The sequence below is a fragment of the Zootoca vivipara genome, chromosome 2 (assembly GCF_963506605.1).
Source record: "Zootoca vivipara chromosome 2, rZooViv1.1, whole genome shotgun sequence".
NCBI classification, from domain to species: Eukaryota; Metazoa; Chordata; class Lepidosauria; order Squamata; family Lacertidae; genus Zootoca; species Zootoca vivipara.
This window is the reverse complement of record NC_083277.1, coordinates 98709035-98733806: the sequence shown is the minus strand read 5'-3', so window position 1 is coordinate 98733806 and position 24772 is coordinate 98709035. Positions and strand designations below refer to the sequence as shown.

General features: G+C 45.2%; 1 protein-coding gene across 1 annotated transcript in view; it reads left to right on the top strand.

Annotated features, from left to right (window-relative positions):
* Nucleotides 1–24772, top strand: part of TTYH2 (tweety family member 2) — an 83488-nt gene that overhangs the window by 11119 nt on the left and 47597 nt on the right. Inside the window, exon 2 of the mRNA XM_035104098.2 lies at nt 24231–24403. Within this exon, the coding sequence (XP_034959989.2) occupies nt 24231–24403 (173 nt within the window). The remainder of the gene's footprint in view (nt 1–24230; nt 24404–24772) is intronic.

Sequence of the window (24772 nt, the reverse complement as noted above, 5' to 3'; positions counted from 1 at the left end):
TGTGGGACAGAATTACTTACCAACATCCCAGGAGAGAGATGCTCAGTGCTTCATCTAATTGCTGCTGAAGGTAATGCTGGTTGTTTATCAGCAGAAAGTGGGAGATACTTATGTCTCCATTAAGCGGCTAATGTGAAACCTCCGTGGGATAAGTACCAGTGGTTCCTGCAGTTCTGCTGTCAGATGCAGGCCGTGAAATAATGCAAGGTAGTCAGCATTTAACAGCCAGCAATGATGCCTTTCAGAGGTTGTCGGACTACAGCTCCCAGTGTCCTAATCTGCATGACCAGGGGCTGATGGGAGTTGGAGTCCAGCAACATCTGCAAGGCACCAGGTCGGATACTTCTGATACTTGTAAGAATTGTTGCCTGCAAAACCACAACAAAAAGAATGGAGGACAGCGATGCAAATCTTTCACCGAGCAAACAGGGATAGAAGGTGAGAATGCAAACTCCGATTTAACTCTGCTGGGATGTTTGGCGCTTTTTGTGTCTTGATTACAATTCTAGCAATGCCCCCTCTTTGCCTTCACATGTGCATACAGTACAGCTGCACTGAAGTGCAGAAGGAGGCAAGTTGCATTTGGAAACGTCTGCAAGACCAAAGCTTTTATGCATCAGTTGGCAAGGGAGCTTTCTGCGCCACTATTCACATCATAGATGGAATCCGACATAATGCTAAGTCTCTTGTTCTATCATTGAAAGGATTTCTCTTTGCACAAAAAAATGTTCCCCCTCCCCTAGTGTGCCCTCTAAATTTGTTTTAGGGGTTTTCCCAACCCTCTGGAGCAGATTTTAGGAGGGTGTAGGCTGTGCATGGGGGAAGAAGGAGCAGGGAGTCTTGTTACGCCCTGACAAGTTGCAGTTGGTGAATGTCACCCAGTGTCTTTGAGCCTTCTCTTATTATTTTCAATAATTAAACTGTTTGGGGTACTGTGACTGTAGAGGAGACCGTGGGACATTGTGGTCATTAATGACAGTAGGCCTAGCAACCAACACCTTTGTCAAAGCTTGTAGTTCCTATAAAGTTCCATGCGCTACCAGGTTTCTATGCCTGAAGAATGCTTTAAAAAGTCACTGATAGTGTCCTTATGTCCTTCTGATGGCAGACGTCAGAGTGTTCCAGAGTGGGTGTTATATTTTATGAAGTCAACTGCCTTGTCATAAATCAAAAGTGTATCACCCAGTATTGGGATTAAATCCTTCACAGTTATTGCTTGAGAGCTGCTCAGTTCTTTCTCACTTTGGAGGGGAGAAGTTATCTGACAGGTGCTATTAAATAATTGGCAGTTTTTTATGCCACATTTTGGACCAGCGTGATGGTCCAAAAAGCCTACAAAAAACTGCATGCACACTGTGTGGGTTTGTGTGTTTGTGCACACATGCACAAGCACATAACATGCATGCAGATAACATCCAGGTTGCTGGGATTGCTGCAAAATATTGTATTGGAAGTTTAGCTGGTGATTGGTGTGCTGGTTTTAGCTGCATGTGTTAGGAGTGGTGTCCGGGGTGGGGTGGGGGGAGAGTAGTAGTATTGTACCAAAGCATATTGACAGGAAGGAAGCACTTAGACAATGGACAGTTGTATTGGGCTTCTTGCTTGGCACTTCTGACCTCTGATTCACAGGCAAAGCTAGGAGAGCTTCTGGTTTTTGTGGATTAGTGCAAGACTTCCTTGCTGTTGCACTGATAAGTCATTGTGCTGCTAGAGGGATACAGTCTCAAAGTGCACCAAACGTAGGCATAAAACAACAACCAGTGAGGATCTCCTCATTCCTATTGAAAACTACTGGGTATCTCATTGTAATTATGTCACCCAACTTGTACAGGGATAACTTATTCTGAATCCTCAGAACCCCAACTTTAACTTGTTCCAACTTTGCACACCATCAGCTGTGCAGATGCGTTTGAAAGGTTGGTTAAGGAGACGGGATCCAAGAGAGTTTGTGCTAGGGCTTCTAGGAGAGAACTGCAAGTCCCAATCTTAAAGTGGGGAGGCTTGCAAAAGCCTTTGTGAGCCTCTCTCCCCCCACTTTATAATCGGAGGAAGATTGGGAACTTGGGAGGGGGCTTGCGAAAGCTTTTCTCCTTCCAAGTCCAATCTTAAAGGCTTCCGCGAGCTTCCTTCTCCAGCTTCAAGATCGGAGCAAACAGGGTTGTGACTGTCAACCAAAGTAATGTCACATGATTGCCAGGTGAGTGAGTGGCTCCCTCCACCTGCTAATTTGGGCCGGATAGTCCGATCCTGATGAGGATCTGGGCCGTGAAGCCAAAATTGGTTCCCACCCCCTGGTGGGAACCCGGGTTTGTGGTTTAGCTCTCCCCAAACCAACTGTGAGCTGAAAGGGTTTGTCCTGTGATTTACTTTGGAGAATGAAACCACTAGCGTGGGTTGGGACAACAAGGTTAGCCGAACTGTGACTTAGCACAGCATCAGTATGACCAGGCAAGATCAAAGCAGCTTCAGTTTCTCTTCCAGAAACCCATACAGTAGAATTGTAGAGTTGGAAGGAACCTTGAGGACCATCTCGTCCAACCCCCTGCAATGCAGGAATCTTAGTTAAAGTACCCACACAAGACTTAGTGTTATATATGAATGACAACTGTGCATTCATGAAGGAACTTGGGTTAGTGTCATTGTGAAATTAGCCCCCCTTTCAGCTTTCCCAGTGACATTGTGGTTGACTTTTCAGGATAACTTTGGAGCTGTTCTGTTTCTGCTCTCCTTCCCCTCCTTCTGCCATTCCTGCAGCAGACATGGGCTGCAGAAAAGCTAAAGGCAAGAGTTTGGCAGTGTTTGAAGAATAAGCTGACTATTGAGATTGGGAGTAGTAAGTAAGGGGCAAAGAGAGGAAAAGGTGATGGTTCACGATGGTGGAGGATATTAAGTGAGTTCAGCTCGGAGGTAACAAACTGGGGAGGGACTGTGACTCAGTGATAGAGCATCTGCTTGGCATGCAGAAGCTCCCAGGTTCAATCCCCGGCTTCTTCTGATAGGGCTGAGAGCAGCGTTTAAAATTCGCCAGGCGCATTTTGCACTTGGGTATCGGCCACCTGTGACCAAGTGAAGATGGCCGGGTGCCAGGATGACACCTGACGTCTCCACCATCTGGAGGTGCATGCCTGGGGATCCTTGGATCTTGCCTGTTTTCACACACTAATACCACATTTTTAAAGAGTTCTATCAGTGATATTTTGTCTGCACAATCAGAATGAATTTCAGGAACCAAAAAGTCGTATTGGGAAAATACGATTTTTGAGCCGCCTAGCCCCAAAATGGCAAATGGATACCCCCTTTTGGCAACTGTAACCCTGGTTTAAGGAACCACTGGGCTACTGGCTTACCAATTTGAGTTTCTTTTATTATATAATAATTTTTATTAATTTTACAACAAAAAGAAACAGCACAATATAAAAATAACAATAAACACAATAACAATAAATACAACAATATGAAAATAACAATAAACACAATAAAACAACATAAAAAAGACAAATACAAAAATCCAAATTCAAAATCCTTCTCTTTTAACATTGTATGGGGGGGGGACTTCCTCGAGTTCCCTCCGTCTGCGGTTCAGTACTCCTTTATCTTTAGCAATTTCCAATTCATTATTTAAAACTCCTTATCATTTCAAATCTCTCATACATCAATTTCCTTCACATAATTCCCAAACCCGCAGTTTCTATAAACTTCTAAATCTAATCTCAATATACAATTTTACCATATTTTTTTAAAATAAATTTTGAAATCTTTCCAATCTTCTTCTGTCGCTTCTTTGAGTTTCTAACACCGGCTGAGAGAGACTCCTGCCTGAAACCCTGGAGAGCTGCTGCCAGTCAGTGTAAACCATACTGAACGAGAACCAGCATGCCAAGGTTACTGTGATTTGGGACTATGTGCGATGACCATTCCAAATACGAAGGTTTCTGCGGGGTCCCACGTGGGCAGGGAGGCATGCCTTTTGCAAGACCACAGAGCTTTCCCTGCTTGATGATATTAAGCCACATTGGAGAGGACGTTTGGGGGCTGAGTGTGCGGGGCGTTGTGCCAGGATGAAACTGAGCGGCCATTTATCAGCCCTGTAGCTGGCGGTTGGGGAAGGAAGCGGGCAGAATTATTTCTCCCTTCTCTTGTTCCTCCTCCCACACACCCATCCAAGTGAGCTCAGGATTGGAAGGGGCCCAAGTGGGAGCAGATACAGGCCAGGCTGCGGACCGTTGCCTCTTGCAAACTTGGCACAGCTTGGGATTATTGGTGCCAGCAGGGGAAGCGGGCTTTGGAGCGTGGCACAGCAGCTGCCCACTCTGGGGGATCCCTGATGGTAATCCTTCCCTTCCCAAGGGCACTCGGTGGTGTGAGTGTTGGTGATGAAACGTGCGCTGAACGCTTCTCTTCGCGGGCAGAGAATAAACCGGCTGCGGGGTCTGCTGCCAATCAAAGCCACGTGACTACAGCATCCTTGGCAGGCTGTTCTGCCTGTGGCAGGTGACTGCATACTGTGTCTTGAGCTTTGTCCTCCCAGTGCAGCATAACTCAGTACTTCACCAACTGCTGCGCAGTCAAATACAGTATTGGATCCTTCCAAAACGCAGGTCTCTGTAATCATAGCATTGTAGAGTTGAAAAAGGACCCTAAGGGTCCTCTAGTCCAACCCCCCTGCAATGGAGGAATCTCCAGGACAGGTGGTCATCCAACCTCTTCTTTAAAAATGCAACTGCCTTATCCCATGTGCATTCATTCATCAGGTCCCCACCTCTGCCAGTGACTGTTTCTCATTGAACTATACACAGAGGTCAAAATTGCCAATTAAATTTCACAGGCCAGGAGGTGTTTCTGTTTCACCCTCTGTACGCAGACCTTCAGCGCTGTGCCTTTTGTTTCTTTTACCAGTGCTGCTTCCAGAGGGCTGTGGGGAATGCAGCGCTCATGGCATGCTTTTAATCCTTTCTACCCCCATCGTTCTGCCCGGACACTGAGATCCAGTATCGAGGGCCTTCTGGCAGTTCCCTCGTTGCGAGAAGCCAAGTTGCAGGGAACCAGGCAGAGGGCCTTCTCGGTGGTGGCGCCCGCCCTGTGGAACGCCCTCCCATCAGATGTCAAAGAGAAAAACAGCTACCAGATTTTTAGAAGACATCTGAAGGCAGCCCTGTTTAGGGAGGCTTTTAATGTTTAATAGATTATTAGATTATTTTATTTCATTTTTCTGTTGGAAGCCGCCCAGAGGGGCTGGGGAAACCCAGCCAGATGGGCGGGGTATAAATAATAAATTATTATTATTATTATTATTATTATTATTATTATTATTATTATTTTCCTTCCTTGCCACCTCTGTGCTCCAGATTGGCTCCAGTTTTCGACACAGGCTTTCCTTCCTGAGCCTCATTCATTTCCTATTCTGATGTGAGTCTCTCCCACGGCCAGTAGGGAGAAGACTACGTTATGTGTGTTGGTGGTGGACAAAATAAGTGGCCTGTGGTTTATGGTCTCCGTTTATAGCATGATGGTAGCCATCCTGAGCTTGACAGAATATTGCTATCATATTTTGACCACTGCTTCTGTATAGACACTAAGCAACCTCTCCTGCGCAGGAAAAAAACAACAGCAACAGAGAGCATGTGTTAAAAGATGGCCCTGGTACATTTTATGTTTGGTTCATTACCAAATTTAAAGTGTGATTAAAAGGCTCTCTGTGTTTGTCCTCCCCCCCTTTCAAAATACCTTTCATCAAAACTTTTTCACAATGCTGTATTAATCCATGTTTTTATTCTAAATTACATAGTCTGGATTGTCAGTTACTATGGAATAATCAGTGTCTCCTTGAAATGCTTTTTACAGAAGCAGATAAACCCACCCCTTAATATATATTTTAAAAAAACCTACCACTGAGATTGGATCCTTTTTTTCTTTTTTCTAGGTGATTTAAACTGGGGGAGGGGGAGGAAGTGAATTGTGTGATTTAGATCAGAGGAAGCTATGACAAGATTGCAGGTTCTTGATGTCGGCTGTAGATAGCTTGGAGAGTTATTTTTTGCTCCCGAAGCATGAAAATATCACACTGAGCAAGACCTCCCTTTGTTCTTCTGTCCTTTCAAGTTAAAGGTCTCCCTTGCCACAGAAGGCTCTCTCTGTTAACAAACACTTGCTGTTTGTTTGCCACTGGACTTATGGGTCTGGCTTTTATTCCCATGTGTGACCTTGCAAACCTTAAAGCCTCTCCTTTGACTTTCCACATAATCAGAGCTAGGGCTTCTTTGCTGTCAAGTGACAATGTTTGACGGTCTGCGCCTGTCTTCCCCCCTGTGTTCCAAGCGCTGGTTTGAACCTGCTGATGGGAGCCTCTGATCTTAACCCAGTCTGACAAAGCATCCTTCTATCCCGTGGGTGGAAGAGAGGTCTCTTGACAGCGGCTAGGAATAGGCCTGGAAAAACTGCTCTGTGCCTGAAGCACTTCTTGCAACTCTTTAAAAAACAAAAATCCTCTCCCTTTTTTTGGGGGGGGGGGAGGGACATGTTTCGTGTTTGGCCCCTCTCATCCACAAGACCCTTACTGTTTTCAGACTGGGTTGATGAAAAACAGCCCCACACAGCCAGCCTCTGAAGCGAGTGGGCTCAATAAAGCTTTATTGAGGGAAACAGCGTGGGAGACTGCATTGATGTGTCAGTTCACACATTTCCCCTTCTCTGCCATCATAATTCCGTGAAGCTTACACGTCTATGTGTACATTTGTGTATGTATATGTATGTGAAATATTTCTTCCTGGGTTTACTGTTCTCAGAATTTCAATTAATTCCATACACCGTAGTCAGGGATTGAAATTAGCTAGGCGCCAGGCGCATTTTGCGACCGAGTGAAGATGCCTGGGCGCTTGGATGGCGCCTGACATCTCCGCCACCTGGAGGTACATGGGGATCATTGGATCTTGCCTGTTTTCACACACCCATAACACATCCTGAATAATTCTATCCGTTATCTTTTATCTGAAAAATCAGAATTAATTCCTGGAACCAATATGCAGGAACAGTTATAGCCACGTTATAATTAATGGTTGTAGCTTGTCTCCACTTACCCCACCCCAGAGCCCTGCTCACGGTTGTGAAGAATATTATTACGTTATGAATGATCTGTGTCAACATTAAGAAAAAGAGCTTGGTACTGTATATGCCAATATCTATGTGGACTGTCCCTGGAGATCAAGTGACTTTTCTTCTTTTAAGTTCTCAAAGTTCTTAACCTAGCTCAAAGTTGTTATCCGAACCAGCCAGATGTTTAACTGATAACCAGTCACAGTCCATCCTTTGAAAAATAAGGCTTGAGAGCCGTCCGGCCCCAAAATGGCCACTAGACATTCCATTTTGGCGACTGTGGCCTTGGTTTTACGGAGCCATTTGGCACCTAGCTTATAGATCTGAGTTTCTAACACTGAGTGTAGTTAACCGCCCCACTGGCTGTTACGCTTATGAGTTGTGAATTGGGAAGTCTCCGTTCAAATCTCCGGTCAGCTTTCATGGTCTGAGGTGAACCTTCTTTTCTCTGCCTCAGTCCACTCCACCTCTCATCTGAAGTAAGGAAGAAAATAATAATGGTGTACGTTACAAAGTGGCGCTTTGTACAAAGTGGTGCTGCTGATAGCGAATGCAAGTGAGTTTTGGTGAGAGTGTTGGTTATGGGGTAGTCTAGAAACTCTTAATAAATACAGTGGTACCACGACTTACAAAGACGATCCGTTCCGCGGCCGTCTTCATAAGTCGAAGTCTTTGGAAGTCAAAGTGCCTGTTCTGCGCATGTGCAAAGCGTGATTTTGCGCTTCTGCGCACGCGCGGACCGCGCACGCAGCTTAGGCGCAGGCGCAGGGCGCGCGCGGCGAAAAGACTTCCGGGGTTGTCGGCTTCGGAAGTCGAAACCTTCGAAAGTCGAGTATGACAGTGGCCTAGGAAAAAAAATGTTAAGCAAAGGAAGAACCATATGAGCTATATAAATCTCACAATTAAGGAAACCAAGGCTAAAAGGCCTTTAAAAAAATCAGCATTCATTAATTCATAATTGTATATGTATGCCACTTTTCCATCCCCCCCCCCCAAAAAAATCATGCACCAAGTGGCTTTACAACAGAGAACAAGGATGCAATTGCAAAAACAAAACAAAAAATTCTTAGCAACAAAAGGAAACAACACAATAGCAAGTATAACATACAGGAAACGATGTTTCAGTACTATAAGTAACAGCAAGATGACTGTAACAACAAAATAGCAAAAAATAACAAATGGCAAAACAACAAAGGAGCCTGTTAGTTTCACCTTGGTCCTAGAAATGCCCCTCCCATGATGTTGCTTACGGTCCCTCTCCTGCAGCAACTTGCAAGGCTTCCAAAGCTGGAAACCCCTCTCCCATGAGGTTATTGTGCCAGCAAATGAAGATTTAAAAAAAAGCATGTTCAAAGCATGCTTGAACATGCAGAGAGAAGTATTTGTTGAGTTTTTTCAGTGTCTGTAGTCTGGGGGCCACTGCAAAGTAGGTCCTGTCTCTGATGCTCTCCCAAATCAGCCTGCTTATGCAGGAGATGAGAGCCGGGCTTGGGAGGAAGGTATTTAATACTGCAAAGGTTAATATAGGTGTAGGCAGTAGATAATGGGGTCCTAGGTCAAGCAGAGCGCGCACGGTTGGGGAGGGGGCTGTGGCTTATCAGATGTTGTTGGCGTACAAATCACCTTGTCTCTGACCACTAGTCATGCTGACTTGGAGCTGGGAGTCCCATCAACATCTGGAGAGCCACCGGTTCCCCACGCCTGCAAGTTTAAGACAGCATCTTAAAATGAACACAGAAGCAAATCTCTTAACAGTGAGCACATTCGGATGTGGGGGTTATTTGAGTTCATTTTCCCAGTGAGACTGGGGCAGACGCGTTGTCATTATAATGTTCTTTTTAATGCCAAATTACCTGTTGCATTACGGAACCACGGCTTTTGGATTGATGCAGCACCGTGTTATAGTAAATTTCATTTGCACCAGCAGGCGTGGTGTGAGGTACAACACGAAGGTATCGTCAGATATGTCAGCACCCTTCTTACGCCTGTGCAATTATTTCTGCAAAAAAAAAAAAAAAACACCCCTGAAAATACTGGGTGAGAAACTATGCCTGGAGTGCTGCCCCAATTTCGTCCTGTGATTTTCTGGGTTAACAGGGTTGCCAATTGGATTTTTTTCCTCCCTTGAAGCAATTTACATGGAAATGAGTGCTGAACTTCTGCTAGAGTTCCAGAAATGGTTTCTACATTGTGTGAAAGATCCCATGGAAAGTATCATATATGCAGACACCAGGAAAATGGAAGAAATGTCTGAATCCAGCCATTGTCACTAGTGCAGGGTGAGTGTTTTATGATCGAAGTACCTTGTTTCTACTGACATCCAGCATTTGTCACCAGGACAGCTGTCTCCCTGTGTCATGTGCTGTCCTCCTGAGGTGTTTGTTGCCAGCTAGGGGTAGAAATAATCACATGCGGGTGGCGCTGTGGGTTAAACCACTGAGCCTCTTGGGCTTGCCGATCAGAAGGTCAGCGGTTCGAATCCCTGCGATGGGGTGAGCTCCCATTGCTCCGTCCCTGCTCCTGCCAACCTAGCAGTTTGAAAGCACGCAGTGCAAGTATATAAATAGGTACTGCTCCGGCGGGAAGGTAAGCGGGAAGGTAAGCAGGATGAAGTTTGGAGTGGAGATTGCCCATCTTCAGGCCCCAATCTTCCTTCTACTTTCTCAGAGATTAGAAATATTAGAACTAGGCACATGGTTTCGACATCTGGCCACCCATAGCTGCAAACACAGAGGAAATAACACAGTTGGTGGCGCTGTAGTTAAACCACTGAGCCTAGGGCTTGCTGATCAGAAGGTCGGCAGATCAAATCCCTGTGATGGGGTGAGCTCCCGTTGCTTGGTCCCAGCTCCTGCCCACCTAGGAGTTCGAAAGCACATCAAAATGCAAGTAGATCAGCGGGAAGGTAAATGGTGTTTCCATGTGCTGCTCTGGTTTGCCAGAAGCGGCTTAGTCATGCTGGCCACATGACCCGGAAGCTGTACACCGGCTCCCTCGGCCAGTAAAGTGAGATGAGCGCCACAACCCCAGAGTTGTCCGCGACTAGACCTAACGCTCGGGGGTCCCTTTACCTTTAGGGCTAGAAATAATCAGACTGGACTTTGCCACTATCCCTAGGAAGCTTGTGGGAAGAGGCAGGGGGGTGCTCTGATCATAGCTGTCAAGTTCTCCCTTTTTTAAAGGGAAATTCCCTTATGCTAAATAGGCTTCCTCGCGAGAAAAGGGAAAACTTGACAGCTATGGCTCTGATGCCATCACTCACAGTCCTTGCACAACTCTCCATTTGGAATAGCCCTCAATGAGCTCTCCCACTTTCTCCGGACTCCCTCCTAGTTTCTCTACGGTTATCTCTGTGCTTCTGGCCGAACTGTCATCCGGCTCAGGGACGAGCTAGTACCACGTTTCCACCCTGTTGTGGTGTGTGGCAGGGAGGTGAGAAGCGGAACTGGCCATTTGCCGCCTCACTTTGTTTCAGAAGTTATCTGCACGGAAGGTTAAGGCTGTGCAGACCTAAACTTGGCCCCCTTGCAGGGAGCAGGGGTGGAATGAGAAGCAGCATTCATGGGTTCCTGAGTTCCATGAGACATTTCTGACCCCTTTCTCCAGGAAATGGTTTGTTTGCTATTTAGCAGGCTATTGCTGGCCTGAACCACTGCACAGCTGTGTTTTATCATGACCGAGAATCTTAAACAGAGAGCAGGGGCAGCATATTGGCACAGTGCTCATCGAGCATGTATCTCCATCTTTGGCTGCCCACATTAAATCACATTACCAAAAATTTATGTTTCAGGTGTGCATTTTTCTGCATGGTGTGGGGCACTGTGTCTAAGCTGCCCTGAATATTTGCTGTGCTGAAGAGCTTTTGGGGGCTGAGTGGCTATAGAAGCTAAGTGAATTAGCATGCTTGCTCAATTCAAGTGCAATATTTGGGATTTTCACAGATTTTGGATGTGTTAAGCAATGATTGTAGCAATAGATAAGACTGTGCAAGCTTCAAAGGAAGTAGGAAAAGTAGAGGCAGGAAGTGATTCTTTTTTTACCTGCTGCAATGTTTTTTAAAAAATGCATTGTTGCACAAAATTAATTTGCAGCATAACAAATGTATACAACACCAGTCAAGTCAGGAAATTTCAATGCTATAAATTAGTATATATATTTTCTGGTGTCTCTCAAGAGTCGTAAGTTCAAACCCCATGTCAGGCAAAAGATTCCTGCGTTGCTAGATGACCCTTGTGGTCCTTTCCAGCTCTTATGATTCTTAAGTCAAGTATGCAGAATCAGTTTACAGCCACTGGAAAATTTTCTGGAAAAGCTTCTGATTTCAACATTTCCCAGAAAAATCAACGTCACTGGTGAGAGGTATGAAGGTCTACAGCAGGCATGGGGAGAACTTTGGCCCTCCAGATTTTGCTGGACTAAAACCCTTTTTAAAAAAAGTTATGGATGTGTTTGCCACCCTGGGCTCCTGGAGGAAGGGCAGGATATAACTTGAATAAATAAAACTCCCCTTGTCCCTGGCCATTGGCCATGCTTGCTGGGGCTGATGGGAGTTGTAGTTTAGCAAGATCTGGAGGGCCAAAGGTTCCCAAGGGATGATGCTTAATATGGTCTTAAAGGGCAAGTGTCAAAGTTCTTATTACTGAAGCTAAGCAGTCTGGCCCATTGAGCTGCCTGGATGGAGAACAATAAGGTGTGCTTTGGAGGAAGAATATTGGCGTAAATGTAATTATAATAATAGTTTTATAGGGGCAATTGGAAGAGGGCAAGGGAAGCAATGAGGGTCCCAACATATGTGGAAAAGGAGAGATTTTTCCTTTCGCATTTCTAAGCAGCTTGGCAGGTGGGAGAATGGGAGCCGAGTGTATTAGCTTCTGCCTGCTAAGCAGCTGTGCCGTGGACAGCTGCAATCCATTTGACATGAACTATAGATCCACCTCTTAAAGCCAAAGCATAGGAGTGTTCCCTAGGGCCCAGCCAACTCGGGGGGGGGGCGGGTCTGCCTGTCAGGTTGTGCCCTTCCGCAACGACCGTTTGTATTGCAAATCAGTGTTTGTTGCACAAATGGACTACTGAGCAATTAAAACACACGCCCAAAATAGCATCTGGAGTGTGTGCTCCCGCAGAATATATAGGTAAAGGTAAAGGACCCCTGGATGGTTAGGTCCAGTCAAAGGTGACTCTGGGGTTGTGGCGCTCATCTCACTTTCAGGCCGAGGGAGCCGCGGTTTGTCCACAGACAGCTTTCTGGGTAATGTGGCCAGCATGACTAAACCGCTTCTGGCACAACGGGACACCGTGACGGAAACCAGCGGGCATGGAAACGCCGTTTACCTTCCCGCCATAGTGGTACCTATTTATCTACTTGTGCTGGTGTGCTTTTGATTGCTAGGTTGGCAGAAGTTGGGACAGAGCAACGGGAGCTCACCCCATCACAGGGATTCGAACCGCTGAACCTTCCGATCGGCAAGCCCAAGCGGCTCAGTGGTCTGGACAACAGCATCACCCGTGTCCGCAGAATATATACGAGAAGTTTGCAACTTGTATACTATCACTCCTAGTCAGTTCTGGCATTACGCTCTCCATTCTAACTCGGGGTTAGCTTTGAAATATAAACTGCACTGCATAGAGAAGAAAACACACAGGGCAAATGCTAAAGGGAGAGTCAGTGGAATTCTGAGCAGCTTTCTCTTGAGTAATGTATTATTATGTTACAGGTAGGTAGCCGTGTTGGTCTGAGTCGAAGCAAAATAAAAAAAATTCCTTCAGTAGCACCTTAAAGACCAACTAAGTTTATATTTTGGTATGAGCTTTCGTGTGCATGCACACTTCTTCTTCTGTCATTGTACATGGTGCCTGCAGTTTAATGCCATCTTTACAAGGTGCTCAGGAAACAAAAAACCTCTAGTAAATAAGGGCTATTAGCATCTTGATATGATGCAGTTATCCTGGATTTTTAGCCATAGCTGTTTTGCAAACCACTACCAGGCTATAGCTCCCGTCCAGTCTTTCAGTCTGCAGGTGTCCTCAGAGGCTAGCTACGCCATACCAGTTGTAGTACCCACCAATATTTCATGGCAAAATGTGTCTGTTCTAGATTTATCTTGTGCCAAACACATCTTCTCCTTCATGCGGGAGAAACCACTTCTAGGATGTATTTTATAGACAAACTGCCTATAAATTGAAAACTGCCCTGAGGTTGCCCTGAGGCAATGTTGCATTAGTCTTAACCTAAAAAGGTAAAGGGACCCCTGACCATTAGGTCCAGTCGTGACCGACTCTGGGGTTGCGCGCTCATCTCGCATTATTGGCCGAGGGAGCCGGCGTATAGCTTCCAGGTCATGTGGCCAGCATGACAAGGCTGCTTCTGGCAAACCAGAGCAGCACATGGAAACGCCGTTTACCTTCCCGCTGTAGCGGTTCCTATTTATCTACTTGCATTTTGACGTGCTTTCGAACTGCTAGGTTGGCAGGAGCTGGGACCAAGCAACGGGAGCTCACCCTGTCACAGGGATTCGAACCGCCGACCTTCTGATCAGCAAGCCCTAGGCTCAGTGGTTTAACCACAGCGCCACCTGGGTCCCAGTCTTAACCTAGGAAATGGCAAATATGCCCAGGGGGTTCATGTCTCTCACCTGTTGTCTCTGAAGTCACAATGTACTTCCTTCCGCATGGATAAATCCCAGTTAAGTGGCAATCAATAATGACCCATCACAATAGATCTCATTATAATGCACACAATGTGGGCACATAGTTTGGTTGTTATGTTCAGGTTCTAGATTGTGTCTATATTTTCTGAATGTAACCACTAAGTAAAAAATTATTATTAAAATAAACCAAACACCCGACATTCAATTCCTGATTGGCCAAGAGAGACCCAAAGGAGAATATCACTTCTCATTGTCTCTTTTTGGAAAAGAGAAGGTTCGTTCTCTCTCTCTCTCTCTCTCTCTCTCTCTCTCTCTCTCTCTCTCTCTCTCTGTGTGTGTGTGTGTGTGTATGTGTGTGTGTGTGTGTGTTAGAAATCACCCATCTGGGGAAAAATGCTGCCTTTCATGGACCAACCCAGTTGTGGATATATGGAGGCTGATTCATACATTCTAGAAACTTTAGGGCTGGTTCAGCAAATGACCATCAATGTAGAGACAAAGCAGAAAATTAGAATTTATATGCCTCGCTTGCTCTGCTTTCTTTCCTAAGCTGTGTTCATCGATGCATTTCTGTCTTTCTGCATAGCTGCCAAGTTATCCCTTTTTTACAGGGATTTTCCCTTATGCTGAATAGGCTTCCTCGTGAGAAAAGCGAAAACTTGGCAGCTATGGTCTTTCTGTCTCTCCATCTCCATGTTTACCAATACAAACATCTCTTTCGGTTAAAAGCTTGAGACGAGTATAACACTAGAAGTTCAACCCCTAAGCCCACATGGTAAAAGAATCTTACTGGCCTGGACAGGAAAGACCACAGCAGTAGAGGGTGGAGGCTGTTGGTTGTGGGGGGCCCTTCTGAATGATTTCTTCCAAAGGAAATTCATACACTGGATGGAAGCTACATTTAGAGATCTGGCATCAGTTAATTCTATTTGTGGCATATTATGGAGGATTAGATTAGTCAATACCTACCAACCAGAGAAGCCTGAAATTTTCAGGTGAGGAGGTTTGTGATGGAAGAAGCTACATTTGTCTATAAAAGTTCTCAGAAGTTGCCCGCCAGCCCACACGTCTTCAAAAAATAATCCTTTATAGCATATCAAAATCGCTTGCAAGGGAAGAGAACAGCCAAGTCTCCTTTTTCTGCTTGGTTGCTTGGAAACAATTCTTATTTCCTGCAGACAATTGGGGGGTTGGCTGTTTACAATCATGGCATAATGATTTTAATGCTTGACTGCTAAAGACACAGAAAAGGCTGTAGTTGTCTGTGCTGTTTAGTTATTCCAAAAGCTGCTGGTATATTTAGAAGATTGTTTTAACCACTTCCATCAGATAATGGTAGGCTTCCACTCTCCAACCCCATTTTTAGAAGGGGTGAGATTCTGTGTTGGTAAGTCTGAGGGAGCTTTAGCTAGCTACTACAGAAATAAATAGCATAGGTTAATTTGCATAGGTTAATTTATTTTCACTTTTGCCACCCTTCCTCTAAGGAATATTAAACATGAGGATTATCCTACTTAATCTTCACAACAGCCCTTTGAGGTAGGCTAGGCTATGCAATAGTGATTAGTGCCCACAGACACTCAGCAACCTTAATGGTAGAGTAGAAACGCAAAGCCAGGCTGCAGGTGAAAAGTCAAGAGAAAGAAAGAGTGAGCTTGATGCTTGTTCTTAGGTACTGGAATGGAGTCACCCTTGACACGCCATTTTCATAATTTGCATTATTTTCCCGCCCGCCCCGTCCCAAATCCTGGGTATATTCCTGGCAGGGGGTGTATAGAGATAATGAAGATTAATTCACTGGGCTTTATATCAACCACCCTCAATTTATACCAGGCTCCTGGGTGCATGATTTAAACATTCACAGTTCAGAAGAAAATGCTCTGCCTAGTATGCTTTTGTTCCAAGAATCTAGGAACCAAAGTATCAAAAGATGTTTGTTCAGGCAGATATCCTAATATGTGGAGGTTCAATGTGCAAAGCCCGCTGTGTTCCTGGAAGGTTGGAAAACAAGAGTGCTTCACGGCGTGATTTGCGGTTGTCTCACAATGCTGTTGAGGAAGCAATGGAAACTAAAAGTTTCAAAGACCAGCCTCCTCCCCTAGGTCTGTTGCTCAGGCACATAGCCTGTCAATAGCTTTGCCGTTCAGAAGTTTTATTTAGTCGATCTTGAGCAGGTTAAAGTCTGTTCCAGGGAGTGCTGTGGATAATTTCTCAGAGAGCGCCTTTGGGGGAAGAAAGAGGCATTGGCAGCTACCAGTGTTGAAGCAATGATTCTTCAACATCAACTTCGTTGGACTGGTCATGTTGTGCGGATGCCTGATGATCATCTTCCAAAGCAACTACCGTACTCCATTCCGAACTTAAAAATGGAAAGCGTAATGCTGGTGGTCAACAAAAGAGGTTTAAAGACTGTCTCAAGGCAACTCTAAAAAAATGTAGTATAAACACTGACAACTGGGAAACACTGGCCTGCAAGCGCTCCAGTTGGAGAACAGCCTTTACCAAAGGTGTCATGGGCTTTGAAGACACTCGATCTCAGGACGCAAAGGAGAAACATGCCAAGAGGAAGGCATTCTTGGCAAATCCATGCTGTGATCAACTCCCACCCGGAAACCAATGTCCCCACTGTGGAAGGACGTGTGGATCCAGAATTGGCCTCCATAGTCACTTACGGACCCATTGTTAAAACCGTGTTTATGGCAGACAATCTTACTTGGCTATGAGTGATCGCCAAAGAAAGAAGAAGAACTATGAGGGTACTTCCATTCATCCCTTGACCTCAGAGTGATCTTTGACCAAGTAACTTAATTAACTCTATGCCTTAGTTCAGGCATGTCAAACCTGCGGCCCTCCAGATGTTTTGGCCTACAACTCCCATGATCCCTAGCTAACAGGACCAGTGGTCAGGGATGATGGGAATTGTAGTCCAAAACATCTGGAGGGCCGCAGGTTTGACATGCCTGCCTTAGTTGTTTCCCTTTCAAATGCATTGCCCTGCTTTATAAAGATAATGAAGCTAAGGTACTATAGACAAGGCAGGTAGATTGGCAGTGGGAACTACAGTTTTCAAAACATCACTTTGAAAACTTAAGCTGAGAGTGTTCTCTAACCTGCACAATTCCTCCTTGATTGGTTCACGGTGTGTAAATAGAAGACAGAGCTGCTTACTTGCACAGAGCTTCTTCGTCATGGGAATCACTCGAAAAGTTAAGAGTATCTACTGTTTTGTTGATTGTATGAGTAATTCAGCTTGGTAATATTGCCGAAGAATTGATGCTTTTGAATTATGGTGCTGGAGGAGACTCATGAGAGTCCTATGGACTGCAAGAAGATCAAACCTATCCATTCTTAAGGAACTCAGCCCTGAGTGCTCACTGGAAGGACAGGTCCTGAAGCTGAGGCTCCAATACTTTGGCCACCTCATGAGAAGAGAAGACTGCCTGGAAAAGACCCTGATGTTGGGAAAGATTGAGGGCACTAGGAGAAGGGGACGACAGAGGACTAGATGGTTGGACAGTCTGCCAACATGAGTCTGACCAAACTGCGGGAGGCAGTGGAAGACAGAAGTGCCTGGCGTGCTCTGGTCCATGGGGTCACGAACAGTCGGACACGACTAAACAACTAAACACCAACACAATATCCTGTTGACACTTTCTCACCTGCCGAGCATTGATATGGTGGTGAATGGCATGCTGTTTATTAAAGTGTGTTGAATTTTGATGTTGACTAAAAATAGCAATCTGCCACCACATTTAGAATTTGTTCCTTTGCGCATTGGTTAGCATTCTTTTTGGAACATGATAGAAAGACATGGCTTCACTGATCACAGGATCAGTGCCTGATGTCGTCCCTGGTGTTTTGCAATCCTTTTCATCATATAGAAGCACACAACTGCCCAATTGTATCATTTCCTCTTTTAGGAACCACAGCTTATCTCTTTCAGAACTGATTTGAAGTAACAATATAAAGGAGTAAGATGAGGTCAACCGGGTTTTGTGCCGAAATCTTAAACACCAGGAGATACCACCCCTCCACCCAAATCGTTCCTTAATCCTAAGGCGATTGTGGGTGTTGCACAATAACTGGGAATTTATGTAGATCAATGCACACCTTTCTTATTTACTCTCGGAGGCCTTGTTAAACTGTTCCAAGCACCCCCTCCTAAAGTGCTGATTCAGTAGAGTAGCAATTGCCAGCACCTATATGGAATGCTCTGCAATAGCCAAACCAGGTACTGCAACCTTCAAACAGCTTGACTTCACCCCCAAAGGCGCACACTTCCATTGTCTCCCGAGACAGACAGATGCTCCAAGCCAAAGGATGCCCAGGTGATCTCTTACCAGTGCCATACCTTGCTTAAGTTAATACTTCATGTTTAGGAACTGGCTGAGCATCTCATCCAGGTCTGAAGGCAGCGAGTGTGTGGTAAGGGTCCGAGATACTGCCTCATCTGCATGCCGTTGGGCCTTCAACTATTACAGCCACGCAATGGATTGTAACCACAGGAAAGCTACTCTCGCACCATGGTTTTAAAGGGGATGTGGGTCTGGGAGGTGGGGAGGGCAGGATCCTGTTGGAGGAGGGAAATGAGAACAAAGGGGAGAACGAAACAGCTCTGTGGAGATGTAGAGAAGGCAGGGGGAAGCTTTGCTTCATGGTTCCAAGGCATGAGCAGGCATTCGGTCAGCCTAATGAAAAGGCCACTGTGTGCTCTGGGATGGGATAGGAGAGGCTAAATAACAAAGCGGCTCTCTGAGGAAAATATGGCTTGTGTTTTATTCTTTGAGCTCGGTTAGCACGGAAGCCTTGCATATGCAACACATTAAGATGAGGCAAGCTCTGCACCATATTGAGAGGAATCCATAGTTTGAATTGCCCAATAAGAAATACTTCCCCCTTGAGGATATTGATATATTTGCTATGGTTATATTGGGCTAAAACTGAGCTTGCAACGTGCCTTCTAACAGAGCGGTCGGACTTACATTACCATATCCATACTGTGGAGAGTGTTTTGCAGTCCTTATTCCACATTCTAATTGATGTATATGGTAAGTGGTCTTGGTTTCTCATAACTGGATTCTTACTTTATAGGTGTTCTATCTTGTGAGTTAAATAAAGCTGTGGTGTAATCTGAATCCAGGTCTTAAGTACTTGTAGCTTTCTCCATAGCTCATGGCTCATATGTTCAGCTCTTGCCTGTTAAAAGCTTTTATACACACGGGGCTTAGCTCGTAATGGAAATGTAAAACCTACACTCACTGCCCCAAATGTACACCTGCTTTTTAACATGGTTCTTCTCATGCTTGCATTAGGCATCGAGGGCCCTGTCAGAAACTCAAACGTGCTTCTTAAATGTTGGTTGTGAAATATGGTTTGAAGGGATAGCTGAGCATTGGTTATTTGAAAGAGAACATCATAGAATAGGTTTGTTCAGCTTCTCCTTCGAACAATAATGCTGTGATATGTGGCGCGATTCTCCAAGGATTTCTGATATACAGATCTGAGAACACACGTGTGGAAAACCAAACCACTTCTGTTCGACAAGAAGTCATTGTGGAGGAGAGACAGATGACAAATTTTTGCATGTGCGATATGTAGAATAATAGTTAATTGTCCCTCTCATCTTTTCCAATAATCATTCTCTGCAAATGTAGCTTTCCCCCCTTCTACTTAGAAAGCAGATACAGTGGTACCTCTACTTACGAATAACTCTGCTTACGAATGTTTCTACTTACGAACAGAGCTCCGTCCGCCATCTTGGATGCAGTTTAGATAGGATTTTTTCTACTTACGAATTTTTAGATAGGGTTGCTTCGACTTACGAATTTTTTCTCCCAATGCATTCCTATGGGATTCGACTTACAATTTTTTTCGACTTACAAATGTGCGTTCGGAACGCATTAAATTCGTAAGTAGAGGTACCACTGTAGATGGTTGGGAACATCTACCTCTATCCTTACAAACAAACCCCAGCTTAGCTAGATGGCTTATTTCCTCTATTTCCTAACAAAAAGAGAGTAAAAATGTTAGCCAATTGAGAATCCTGGCGAGGAACCAGGAAGTGCAATACAGTATGTCTCTTACGGTCCTTTATTCTGCAGCTCAACTTTCCTAGGCTTCCATGTAAAATCTGCCTTGCTTCTCCTCTCTTTCTCTGTTCCCTGCTGCCAGATGTTCCTCGAAGGCTGGTAGGGACTGTTTTTCGCTTGGAGTAAAATATGTTAACCAGTACGAGAGAACGCCTCGTGCTACATCCCACACCCAGGACCTCACTTTGCTTGACTGGAAAAGTAGCCTTGCCACAGGTCACGTGGCGAGCTGGAGGTCACGTGATTTGCAAGCCTGCCCTTAGCCAGGCGGGTGTTAAGCTTTTCTTCGCTGCTTCTGAATGTGTGTAATCAGAGCAACCCTGTGCTGCTTTTCTGCTTAATTCCTGACCTCCTTTGGATTTTAGCACTGGGCCTCCCCAGAACGCTTAAGCTGTTCAGATGTTTCAAACGCAGTGTGGCTGCGGCTACAAACAAAAAACTGTTCTGTATGTTGGAATGTTTGACTGGCTGCAGACGTTCCAAATTTGGTGTGCCTGCCGGGAGAAGCAGGTGCATGCTCTTGGGAACGACTAATAAAGCAGTAAATAAAAAGCGGGTTTTTTTTATTGTTGTGTCAGAAGGGAGCTTTGAGAGAATCCGCAGCAGCAACTTCATTTTAGCAATTGCGGCAATGTATAGTGAATGAACTCTGTTTACATTACATCTGGCTTGCAAACAGCCGCTTTACAGTGGCACCTCGGTTTACAAACACAATTGGTTCCGGAAGTCTGTACTTAACCTGAAGCGTACTTAACCTGAAGCGAACTTTCCCATTGAAAGTAATGGAAAGTAGATTAATCTGTTCCAGACTGTCCGTGGAGTACTTAAACTGAAAGTACTTAAACCGAGGCGTACTTAACCCGAGGTATGAGTGTAATTGGTTCCGGAAGTCTGTACTTAACTTGAAGCGTACTTAACCTGAAGCGAACCTTCCCATTGAAAGTAATGGAAAGTGGATTAATCCATTCCAGACGGGTCCGTGGAGTACTTAAACTGAAAGTACTTAAACCGAGGCGTACTTAAACCGAGGTATGACTGTACAGTGGAACCTCGGTTTATGAACACCTTGGTTTACGAATTTTCGGTTTACGAACACCGCGGACCCATCTGGAACAGATTCATTCACTTTCCATTACTTTCAATGGGAAAGTTCGCTTCAGTTTATGAACGCTTCAGTTTATGAACAGACTTCCGGAACCAATTACACTCATACTTCGGGTTAAGTACGCTTCAGGATGAGCACTCCGCGGACCCGTCTGGAACAGATTAATCCACTTTCCATTACTTTCAATGGGAAAGTTCGCTTCAGTTTATGAACGCTTCAGTTTAAGTACTCCGCGGACCGTCTGGAACAGATTAATCCACTTTCCATTACTTTCAATGGGAAAGTTTGCTTCAGTTTATGAACAGACTTCCGGAACCAATTGTGTTCATAAACCGAGGTACCACTGTATTTGGTTGCCTGTGGCAAGTATGAATTCTTGGCAATCAAGCAGGGGTGTTTTTGCAAGCTGAAAATCAGCATGTGGTGCTGGGTTTTTCTCTGCTTTTGACCCTTTGTGGCACTAATATACTGTATCTAATATAGGTACGTCTTGGCAGACTAGTATCTGTGGGCTACTAATGTTTGTGACTGTACTTGGAAGGCTGAAGTAGTCACTGTGACTATGGATCTTCATGGTTTTTATCCTCCACGGATGAAATTTGCTAGTTTTCCCCGCTTCATGTGGAAGCTTTCTGTGTCCCCATGCAGTATGCATGTTTCAGACCCGCTTCCATATCTTCGCAGAATTATGACTTCCTCCATTTTACATAATTTGTGCTTATTCCATGTGGTATATTTGCAAATCTAATGTGGCTTGTCTAGCGCTGAGACTAGGCTGCAAAAAATGCATTCTTGGAAAATGAACATTATTTGCATACTGCGATGCTTCTCCCATAGGCTGATTTTTAACCCCCCTCCCCTTTAAATAAAGAAACCTTCATTTACCTTGTTTGTTCAACAGCTCCCTGGATGATGCAACTGTTTTGCACTGTAAATAAATAGCTGTGGAGATGCTGTACAGCGTGCTTTGAGTTAGTGAGGTTTTCCTGCACCTCTGTTCTGAGGTTGATTCTTTTCTGCAGCACTGGGCTGCCTTGATTAGCTTATCAGAAGAAGGAGGAGGAGGGAGGGAGGAAGGAAGGAAGGAAGGAAGGAAGGAAGGAAGGAAGGAAGGAAGGAAGGAAGGAAGGAAGGAAGGAAGGATTGGGCACAGCTGTCGCTCGCAGATACAGATGAGGGATTTTGTTAAATTAGGATGCTAACTTTGATTAGAATTGAAAAGAAATAAGCACGCATTGGAGGTGCGGAGCACCAATAGACTCCATGACAGACTTGCCTAATACATTTGTACACGCTAGCAGAATCCTTCCCTTGGTGCCTGTCTAAGTAGGGCCGCTTCTGCCCGAGGATGCAACTTGTGGCCAGTGTAGCTGCTTTTGTCTTTTTGATGTCTCCTTGAATAAAAAGGGAGTCCCTGTTGTGGGTGCTGCCAATGGGTGCTGCCTAGGGACTCCTTGTTTCTGAAATGTCCTCCCTTGTGTGGTGTCTCTACCTCCCTCATTCTTAAAATCTATGTGGAGTTTTTAAAATGTTCCTGCCCACCCAGGTGTTAGATAACTGAAGCAGCCTTTGAAATTCCCCAGGCGCATTACAGTGGTGCCTCGCAAGACGAATTTAATTTGTTCCGCGAGTCAATTCGCTTTGCGAAAAATTCGTCTTGTGAACCGCGGTTTCCCATAGGAATGCATTTTGCCCATAGGAACGCATTAATTAAATTTCAATGCATTCCTACCGTATGGGAAACCGTGGTTCACAAGACGAATTTTTCGCAAAATGAATTCGTCTTGTGAGTCACCATCAGATCGCAAGACGCATTCGTCTTGCGAAAAATTCATCTTGCAGGGCATTCGTCTTGCGAGGTGCCACTGTATTTACCTGGCCACTTGCGACTGACCAAGTGAAGATGCCCGGGTGCCAGATGGGGGGGGGGGTGACGTCTCCATCACCTGGAGGTGCATGCCTTGCCTGTTTTCACACACCAGCAACACATCCTGTAGAATCCTATCCATTCCATTTTATCTGCACAATCAGAGTGAATTTCAGGAACCCAAAAGTCTTATTGGGGAAAAAATGCGACTTTTGAGCCTTTTGGCCACCAAAATGGCAACTAGGCATTCTGTTTTGGTGACCGTTAAGCCTGGTTTAATTAGCCATTTGGCACCTAACTTACATATCTGAGTTTCTAACACTGAGCTGAACCTAGGCCTTACTTAGCTATGAGGGTGTTTTTAAATGTTTGTGTTGTTTTGCTGTTTTGATTGTTTGCTGCCCTGGAGGTCTTTGGGAAGGAAGGACGGGATTGTAATTTTGAAAAATAACATAGAAGTGTCCTATTGGAATATATAGGGAGACACCACCCTCTCCTTTCCTGCGTCAGACTGCGTCATACACTATACCTTGAAAGCACATTCAAAGCAAATCCTTTCCCTCAAAGAATTCTGGGCACTGCAGTTTTTCCCTTCACAGAGTTCTCGGCCTTTAACAACCTGCTGTGCCCAGAATCCTTTGAAGGGGAAAATTGTCCTTCACATGTGCTTAATAATAATAATAATAATAATTTATTATTTATACCCCGCCCATCTGGCTGGGTTTCCCCAGCCACTCTGGGCGGCTTCCAACAGAAGAATAAAATAATCGATTAAAGATTAAAAGCCTCTCTAAACAGGGCTGCCTTCAGATGTCTTCTAAAAATCTGGTAGCTGTTTTTCTCTTTGACATCTGGTGGGAGGGCGTTCCACAGGGCGGGCGCCACTACCGAGAAGGCCCTCTGCCTGGTTCCCTGCAACTTGGCTTCTCGCAATGAGGGAACTGCCAGAAGGCCCTCGGCGCTGGACCTCAGTGTCCGGGCAGAACAATGGGGGTGGAGACGCTCCTTCAGGTATACTGGACCGAGGCCAGTTATAGGAAGCGCTTCAGGAGATAAAGTGTGTTTGCTTTGCAGAAAACAAGCCTTAGATACACAGACGGCTAAATCTTCTCCTCCCGAACCTTTGCATTCCTTTGGTGGTGGGCAGTCACTAGTTCTGCTTTGGGGTAGTGCTTGGCCGAGTCTGTCCATGCTGCCGTCTTTTTACAAAAAATGTTGAATAGGAGAAAGACAAACGATGGCCACTTTGCATGGAACTGGGAAGGAATTAGTGTTTAAAAAAGTTTCCGGAGCAAAGGGCTTTGCATTGGTTAGCTTTCGTAGCCTCAAATGTATGTTTCTGAACAGTAGAATGAGGGGATACGACTTGTTCTCTGTCGGCATAAGCAGATGCTCATCATACATCTCTCTCTCCTCTTTTTCTCCTTTCTTAGTCCCTGCTGCTCTTGGCTCTCGTGGGAGCTGTCTTTCTGGGCCTCAACCTGGTATTCCTTGGTATTTATCTGATCTGTCTGTGCTGCTGCAAGAGGGAGGAGGAGTCGGAGACAAAGAAGCCCAATTCGTGCTGCATCACCTGGACCGCTGTGGTAGCCGGCCTCATCTGTTGGTGAGTTCATTTGGAGCCTAGGGAGCAGAAGGCCCATGGGTGATGGAGTGGGTGGGTGGGTGGTGTCTGAAAGCTTAGGTTCACTGGTACAGTGTGGGGCCTCTCCCCGCCCCCGAATCTGGTACTGCAGTGACTTCAAAACAATCCATTGCAATTTATTGCAGCCTAACAAGATGGCCCCTCTGGAATTGTCACACACACACGTGCCCATGAATGTGTAAATCTGTCCATGCTTGGCTACCCAGAGCTTAAATACATGACCTTTCACACAAGCGAGGAGCCACTGCAGAAAAGGCCCCGTTCTCATGTTGCCACCCTTTGGACATCTCGTGGAGGAGGCGCCTGAAGAAGGGCCTCAAATCATGATCG